At 32.7% G+C, this 9,322-nt stretch overlaps 2 protein-coding genes and 1 pseudogene across 2 annotated transcripts; 2 read left to right on the top strand and 1 right to left on the bottom strand.

Moving 5' to 3' along the window:
• Positions 1-172: 172 nt before the first annotated feature.
• Positions 173-4,878, top strand: LOC108755988. Its single transcript, XM_018499502.1, has 6 exons — positions 173-289; positions 1,032-1,252; positions 2,042-2,217; positions 2,698-2,856; positions 3,547-3,898; positions 4,712-4,878. Exons 2-6 carry the CDS (start codon positions 1,060-1,062, stop codon positions 4,855-4,857), a joined length of 1,026 nt encoding a protein of 341 aa, XP_018355004.1. The 5' UTR covers positions 173-289; positions 1,032-1,059; the 3' UTR covers positions 4,858-4,878.
• Positions 4,879-5,334: 456 nt separating this feature from the next.
• On the top strand, positions 5,335-8,142 carry LOC108755987 (phospholipase A2). The gene is made up of 6 exons (XM_018499501.1): positions 5,335-5,912; positions 5,991-6,677; positions 7,208-7,422; positions 7,500-7,572; positions 7,641-7,727; positions 7,946-8,142. Exons 2-6 carry the CDS (start codon positions 6,448-6,450, stop codon positions 8,118-8,120), a joined length of 780 nt encoding a protein of 259 aa, XP_018355003.1. The 5' UTR covers positions 5,335-5,912; positions 5,991-6,447; the 3' UTR covers positions 8,121-8,142.
• Positions 8,027-9,322, bottom strand: part of LOC108755989 — a 2,258-nt pseudogene continuing 962 nt past the window's right edge.

The raw sequence follows: 9,322 nt of genomic DNA on the forward strand, positions 1-9,322 counted from the left end.
ATATATATATATATATATATATTATTATATTAATATATATATAATATTATATATGCACAATGGGAATACGTTACAGTTTTAATATTTTCTTCGCCTAATTTTATAGAACATAGTGGCAATGGCGTGACGTTGGCGTTAAATGTTGCCGATCATCGCCGTGAAGTGAGGCGATTAAGGCGAGACGCGACGAATGGCGCCTGGCAGCATGGGCCGCGTTCTCTTCCCTGATCCTCCCGATACTCGAGCTGCGTTTTGCCGCGCTAACGAGGAGACAGATAAGCCGTTCAAGGTAAATCGTCATCATTCCTGGATCCAATTCGCTACATCCATCTCAATGAGCCTATCGGGTCGACCGAGCCTCGAGCGATCGCGATTGTAACTCTCATCGCAATTGCGCTCTTATCTCATAATATTATATATAATTACAAACGCAAAATCGTATTAAGGCGACTATGAATAATGAGCAAACACATGTCCTTTTTTTGGCGTAAAATTTAAAATATAGCTACAATGAAAAAAAATTACATTACAATGCTACAAAGAAACGACTGTGCACGAAAAAAGAAATGGAAAAATACAAAATAATTGTGATACGAGGTATCGATAACATAAGGTCAAACATAATTGTCGATATAAAGATATACCTGTAATGACCGTATCGATAATGATCCTAAGAAGTTATTTAGTAATGGAAGTTTTTGTAACATTATTGATTGTGTGTTATCACAATCAATAATGACCTGAATCATTCCATATTATTGCAACCATATCAATATGGTTGTTAGTGCGTAAAATATTTATTTCCATAAATATTTACTCGCTTTACGATGCGCAAATATCTATTCTGCAAAAAAAAACAAACCTATTCTTTCTAATTGTAAGTCTTGCTTCTTATTATTTGTTGTCCATAATCAAGGTGGAATGAGATATATATTATATATAATATTGTAACAGATTTATTTTTAATATACGATATATATAAATTGAAAACTATGTAAAAAATTAATTCTACCTGTACGTATAAATTCAAGTTACAGTCACAAGTACGTGACACGCACGATGGAGAAGGCCGTAGCAAACTCTTCATTGCAAAGCAAAATTGGAGACAATAACTATCAGACAGAAAAAAGAGATTTAAATCCGACATCACACTGTAATGAAGCTCCTGCTATGCAACAGCAGACACAGTTTACGTGTTCTCTATACATTTCGCGTGCTGGCGGCTTTCAAGAACAAGGTTACAGGGTCCAAGGTGATAATATTTGCTGCATTCTGAAAAAAACTACATTCTAATATTTAATTTATAGTCGCATTTATGAATACATTAGGTGAATGCAAAAACTCGTGCCCAATTTATTATTCAAAATTCAAACAGCTGCTATTTTTGTTAAAAATGAAATAAAATCTAAATCTTACTCTACCTGATGAGAGAATTTAACAATCTGTTCTTTTAAATCGTGATAGTTTTGATGGAGTTATGGGTAATCAAAGTCAAAATATTCTTTTTATTTAATTCGCAACAATTCAGTAACAAAAAATCGTAGGGACATTTTTAAAAACAATTTTATTTAGGGAAAACTTTAAGTTTTTACATTAGAAATTCAAAAATTGCAAATTTTTTTAGATATGTGACAGGCCTACAAAATGAAAAAAATTCTCGTTTTACTTAACTCGTAGTTTTCTATATGTAAAAATTATAAAACTCACATAAATTAAAAAAATATAATAACCATTCGAAAGTAGAGATTTTAAGCTTTAAAACTCTTTTTTTAAATTAAAATTTCGTTTATTTTTAACAAAATTGCAGTTGTTTGAACTTTGAATAATGAATCGAACACAAATTTTTGCACTTACCCAATATATACTAATTTAATTTAAATAGTAATACGAGACTATAATATCTAATTATCTTTAAATAGAAATTTAATATTTACTTTATAGTGTCAGTTGAATAGCATAAAAAACATTCAAATAAGCAAACATTAATATTTTCTATTAATTTTGCTTTAGATCGATATTTTATTATTCATTCCTTGAGTAGATTGCGAACTGCTGCGAAGTCATCTCGAAGAAGCTATAGCGGCTGCCGAACCGCTATCGATGTGGCGTGTCTCTGAGACTCCATGTGGTCTTATAGCTGCTTTCGTACGAGAAAACGACGCTGAGAAACTTTTGCAACGCGGCGACTTAGCTCGAGTGTTTGGAGGACCAGTACAAGTACGAAGTTTATTTACACTCGATTTTACCTGACGCATTTTACACAGCATTACATACAGGCTTTCTGCAATAAACCATTACCTAAGCTTTAAATCTTAAACACTAAGAAATTGACTAATTATAGTCGATTATTCTTCTTATATTCAACTGTAACTGAATTTCTTATATACAGCTTAAGACTTAAAGCTTAAATAAAAGGCTTATTATAAAATGTGTGTTAGTGATATAAAAAATTGAGATATCGTAAAAATTTCTAGTGCATTTTATTGTTTCTTTGTGTTTTTTTTATTGAGATATTTCAAATATTTTATCATTTTGAAGCTATATTTGTTGCGCCAATTATGTTACTTAAAATGTCATTGTTATTTAAAACGTATTTTAATCAATTCTTGAACTAAATAACGAAATACTTTTAAATAAACTCTAAAAGCTAATTAAATATCTTTTGATTGATATATTTTACTAATTTACTTTTATCAGGTAGCACGATTTTCGGCAAGAGATTCCCGATATCGCCAAGCCGTGCTTCTGAGAGACGTGCCATGGGCTATACCGCTGCAGGATATAAATTCGGCTCTAGCAAAGCAGGGAATTATCGCAGGAAATGTTGAACGTTCTCGACAATTCGTTCGAGTAGAGGTGAAAAATGCTTATTTTCTATTTTTAAAGTAGCCTGTGATAACATCTTATCATTTCTATTGTGTAGACAAAGAAATATTAATTTAAAACAATGGAAACGTTCCTTGTCGAGCATCAAGAATAAAATTAAAATGTACATGACAATGTCGGTTGAGATGCGCATATCGTATCATTATTTAAATTCATATAAAAATGTAGAATACTATGCAATTCTAAACCAGTTCTCATAATGAAGTTCTATAGAACATCTATGGTATGTACATACAACCGGTTTTGTAAGTCAACTTTCGAAAAACCTAGCAGTCGACATTTGCAATAAAAAGATGAACGTGTTTCCTGACAAAACTAAAAACTGAGAATCAAATAGATAAGTAAGGGAAGAGCGACAGAAGCGTAAACGTCTCTTTTATGATGTCTCAATTTTCTTAATAGAAGCTCTTTGTTTACACTTCTGTCACTCTTCCCTTATATTTTACACTTCAATTTTTATTTTCGTCAGGATTAAGATAAAGATCGAATTTGCCCGTTACTTATTATTATTTGTTTTTATAAAGATCGAAACAAAGTCGACTATATATAACCGTTGATATAAGTATGATGTAAGAGAATATACAAATATAACATATGTAATACATAAATATAACTGACAGTTTGATAAAAAGTGAAAAATATTGATCTTTTGTCTCCTAGGTTTTTGATGCGGGTCATTACGAAGCTTTGTTACGTCAAGGTCTGGACTTTTTCGAAGTGGCTCGTTTTAATGCTGTTCCAGAACGCTGGTGGCGAGGCACCGCGTGCTCGTCCAGTATACCCTCACGATATGCAAACGATGGAAACAATATCCCACAAGCATATCAAGAAAATATATCGCAAACGGATAGTGTATTGCAATGCTACCGATGCCAGGGTTTCTGGCACGTGGCCGCTAATTGCCGACATTTACCTCGCTGCGTCCGCTGCGGCGAACCACACAGCGTTGAATTTTGTCCAAGGCCGCGGAATAACCCTATATGTTGCCATTGCTCCGGGCCCCACCACGCCGGTAAATCCTTTTCTTTGTAGAAGATCGTCTCTCCTCTTATTCATCTCTCACTAATATCCACTATATATATTTATGATGAAAAGGTAACGAACAAAGCAATATTTTTCTGTGTATAATTTAATTATATTAAAAATGTATACCTCTTGCTATGCATTTATTTCTTATATTTGGTACAATCGCATATGCCTCTAGCAATTCACGAGTAATCTTTGTTCCTTAGCTGTTATTGATAAATATATATTACTCGAATGATGATAGAAATTAAGTACATAACAGCTAGAAAGCGAAAGATACCAACGCGGAAAAGTCGATTTCTCGTCATTAAAAAAATGTGTGGAATATGAAAGTCGACCACGATTTATTTCGAAAATTGAATTGCAATATAAAAGAAATTACGTTTTATGCAAATCACCTTGCATCATGATAACAATGTCATGATAACAAATATTCCTTTCTGTTCATTTTCTGTCTATTAATCATATAAATGCAGTATTGAATAATTTGAGATAAGAAACATAAAAAAGAACTTTCTTATCGCAACATAGAAACAGAAAACATAAAAAAAAGAAGGTTCTTGTCGTAACATGTGGAACTCGATTAGAATTCGCTCCAAAAACTGAATCGGAATCTGTATCTACTTGTATAATAAATTACCTGGTTTTGCAAACTATCTTGTACTTGAACTGTGATAACAAATCCATTTCTATTTCTATCCTATAATCTATCACCAAAGTCCACGTGTATTATTGAAATTACCGATGTGTTACATTCATATATGGCACGACTATAATGTGTTTTCATTTTTTATTACAGGATATAGACAGTGCCCAGTCAGATTGCAGCTGTCTAATGCGACTCCCGTGAGCATTACGTTGAGCACGAGTGGGGTTCAATATCCAGCGAGCGCTACAAATAAATCGAATCCCTCGTGCCATTCTCTAAGACAAGGACACTGTTAAACAACGTCGTTTATAGTTATGCGAGGTCTACAATAGAAGTCCTAGCGGTCGTAGGATCTTAAGTCTTAGAAAATTGACCAATCACAATCGAATACGAGAAAAATAATTAACTGTGATTGGTAAATTTCTTTATGACTTAAGACCGCTACGACTTCTATTGTAGATCTCGCATAAAGAGAAGCATCGGTCTTATTAGCATCCTTTTCGAAATGTCGATGAAAGCGCATAACATCTCTACCTTACATAACGATTTATTACGAGTCACGAGTGAAATTTAGAGATTTACAGTGCCTTTCTATAAAATGTGGGAACACGTTGTTGGCATCGTCATTGCATACAACAAAAATGCTCTTCTATAGAGACACGCTATCTCGACTGCAAAAAATTTGCAAACAGCATATATTTACATAACATATAAGCAAGATACATTTTTTATGATTTTCATTTTTAAGACACTGTCGCTTTTTCAGACACTATTGTGTCTTATTTGTGTCATTTTTTAAGATTTTTATGGAAAATATATTGTTTTTATCAAATGTCTTTTGACGAATTGTTTGTTTAAGATCGTGAGGAAATCCGATAAAATGCAGTTTGCTTCTTTTTTTTCCAAGTTTGTAGGATTTTGTAAACTTGTAATTTACAACTATCCGTATTCCGCCGTTTCGTCCCACTTTCTTCGCCCTAGTCCTGCGAATGTAGGTCTCCCCACTAAGTGTCTGTCACTGCTACCACCAGGTAATACCGAGATCGTGGGAGGGAGTTGTACGCGGATGTCATACTAGCGCTACACATTCAGTCGTTCGATCGGCTACTAGTTCGGTTTGTTCAACTAATAGGTAGTGTCTTATAATTATGGACACACCGTTCGCGCGCGGAAAATTCGACCAGTCGATCGATTCTGGCGAACGATATCAGTCAAGTTAAGGGTATCAATTCCATTTTTTAACGGACAATTTTTGCGTGGAGTTTAAAGTATCTCCGCAAAATTTATTATTTTTTCTTCCATAAAAATACATATATGATGTGCCAAATAATATTTCAAGTAACGCGACGGGGTAAGTTCGACTTCATTTGCAGCAAACGTTTCGAAGGGATCGATTCATTATGTGTGAGTGTATTTCTTTTTATTTTAGAATCTTCTTCAAAAGATCGCTATATGTTTCTGCAGATGGCTAGATAATGTTCGTATTTGTACGAGGATTTCAAATAAAAAACTTTATGCATCGTAAAGGCAATTTTAAAACATGTGATATGAAGAACTTAAGAAACTGTGCAACCGCGTATTATGCGGCAATTACAAATGTGGATTGCACGAGTTCACTTACATACGTGGTGCACCACATTATTTTCAAATAATGTAACAAATGAAACGAAGATATGTGGAGATCCACAATAAACTGACTATCTATCATCAATTGTTGATTGATGGCATAAATCACTTGCGGGGTACAATCATTCTCTAGATGCGAATATATTTTGTATATGTTCGTAGTTTAGAAACAAAATTTTATGTTGTATCTCTGTTTGCCTGCGTTATATTTGCGACTAATTGCATAAAACGGAAGGAAGATCGATAGTTTGAAGGAAAAAATGTATTCGGTGTGCTTAACGGTTTTCCTCATCGTGTCGATATGCAGCTTGACCGCTCAGCAGCCAACGTTCTTCAGAAACACATTCAAGGGGTTGGGCGGCCTTACACCAAGCGCCGTTGCACTCATGAAAGATGAGATACGAGCCGTTTATTATTATGAACAGACAGTGGCGGTGGTCGATCTCGGACCGAGAAATGAACTACATGATTGTAATATAATCGAAGTATAGTAAGTGCGGTCACACGTCATAATAATGCACACAAAAACTATTATATAATTAGACTAGAAATTAAAACCGGTTTTCGCTAGTTATGTACATATACAGGGTGTCCCGAAATTTGCGAATCAAAATATCATAGCAAAAAAATTTGTGAAAAATTAAGTAAAAAAAGTTATATGTACATTTTATTTAAAGCAGTAGTTTTTGAAATACAAAGGTTCCAAAATAGCCAATTATATAGCCAATTATAGATTATGTTTAAACAGTCGTCTGTCCATGAATCGGTCACACGTGCAATAGTATTAGTAAGTGCGCATTTGGTGTTTAAACATAATCCATCTAAAAATAGAGTAATTGAGCCTTATTATTTCACAAATTATTGCTACAAATAAAAATTTATAGATAACATTCTTATTTAATTTTTTGAAAACTTTTTACTGTATTTTGATTCGCGAATTTCGGGACACCCTGTATATAATCATTCCTTTCATATTTCTTTTTATACGTAATGTTTGACACGCATCATTGACTCTTACAGTGAGCCGTCCGAGGCTACAGAAGTTTTGCGAAACTTATCAATGACTTTACATCCACAAGTGGTATCCTTCCAGGAGATAACGAGACTCATGCAACAATGTCAATTGTTGGACAAATTACAGGTGGAGGCCACGTCCACTTTGCCTACAAACGCATTGAGTAGAGGGACTCGCATAGCCGCGAGTTCCATAACTCTGTTTTCCGGCATTCTGCCAGGTTAATCGTTCATTATAATTTCAAACCCGCAGAATTGTAAAATTTGTTAACGAAGGCTAAATATGTACATATTCCAGGCACAAAATGGTGCGGCACGGGCGACATAGCCGAAAATTATCATGACTTGGGCGATTTACCTCATATTGACAGGTTGAAAGCCATAATTTACCAATTTTTACAAATATCAGGGAAGTAAGACAAATCTTTATGTTTTTCAGATGTTGTCGTAATCACGATCTTTGTCCAATAAAAGTACGAGCCCAACAGACCCGATACAATCTCACTAATTATTCAATATTCACTAAGTAAGATCTTATCAGAAATTCGTTAAAAAAATCAATTAATCTATTTTGATAAAAAGTTTTAGTGTGTCTTTAAATTAATATATCATATTATTATTAATTATTAAATTTTCTTATCATGCTAAAATTTAAAATTATCTTTACCTTAAAAATTATCTCTGTTAATTGTCTCAAAATTCTTTCTGTAAGACAATCAGTCTTAAGTGTTTAACATTTTACAGATCACATTGTACTTGCGACCAAGCTCTTTATCAATGTTTAAAAGCTGCTAACCATCCAACGGCGAATTTCATGGGACAAATATACTTCAATATCGTTAAAGTGCCGTGTATAGAAGATATCGGAAGGAATCAATATCCATTAAGAAAATTTGTACCTGTAAAAAGGGAATATTAATTATAAGATACTAGCAGCATATGTATATAGATGTGTTATATTTAAAAACTCGGTATATATATGCTACGTCCAATGATAAATGAAATTAATATTTAGAATTGTACATACAATGAAAGGGATATAAATATATTTTTATATTTGCATCGCGTACTTTATAAATTATTTTTACAAGCATAAATGTACCTTTCTTTGAAATAAGATGTCACTTTAACGTGCATTTACACTCATACAGAATTTTCAACTGAGGAAAAAGCCTGATTCAATGCTGATAAAAAAGGTATAAGATCTCTTATATTTTTACTAACACTAGGTGATTTATGATTGTACAAATTTCCTGCAACACACAACAATTAGAATATAATTATATTTCATTCCTATTCCATATCTTTTTTAAAAATATTGAAAAAAGATCGTTACCTATTAACCATATAGTTTCTCTTCTAATGTGCATATAAGGATGCGATAACAATTTATTCAATAAAATATATAAATCTTCGTTTGAGTATTTCGGATTCCTCAAAAGAATATCTATTCTATCTTCATAGGAATTATGCAATGTGTTAGCTAGAATACGTATAGATGCTGTAATCTAAAATAGAGTTAAAAAAATGATTCTTAATATTAGAAAATTTTATATTTTGTTATATAAAAAAGAAAAAGCAAACCTCGCTGGCTTGAACAATTCCATCTGAATTAGAAAATGTTAAGTAAAGATAGTCAACGACTTGTGGCAAGATAGTGTACAAAGATTCAGTACATATTGGTGAAGAGGACAATAAAGCTAATAACCAAATATAACTAGGATTTTTGTACAAGAGATTCCGTTTTATGGTAACTTCAATCAGCTCTGACATTTCACTTTCTCTGCAAATATCAGAAAAATATATTAAATTTTTTCTTATAAATTTTACATTTTTATATTGCAATGTGTAAAAGTGAATAATACTTACGATATCTTATAAAATCCAACATATATGTAATGTAAGAGCGCATATATTACAGAAGGAAGAACTGAGTCGTCACAATTGTGTAACAATAAAATTACATATTTCAGGCAATGCTGAGCATGCAAGATAGAGAAAGCCTTATTGCTTCCTGCAACTAAATTCCCAATTGTCCAAATGCAAACATCCTAATAAAATACAAGTACTTCAAGTTTATTTTACTTTATTGTCTTTTATATATATATATATATATTATTT

The sequence above is a fragment of the Trachymyrmex septentrionalis genome, unplaced genomic scaffold (assembly GCF_001594115.1).
Source record: "Trachymyrmex septentrionalis isolate Tsep2-gDNA-1 unplaced genomic scaffold, Tsep1.0 scaffold9, whole genome shotgun sequence".
Classification (NCBI taxonomy): domain Eukaryota; kingdom Metazoa; phylum Arthropoda; class Insecta; order Hymenoptera; family Formicidae; genus Trachymyrmex; species Trachymyrmex septentrionalis.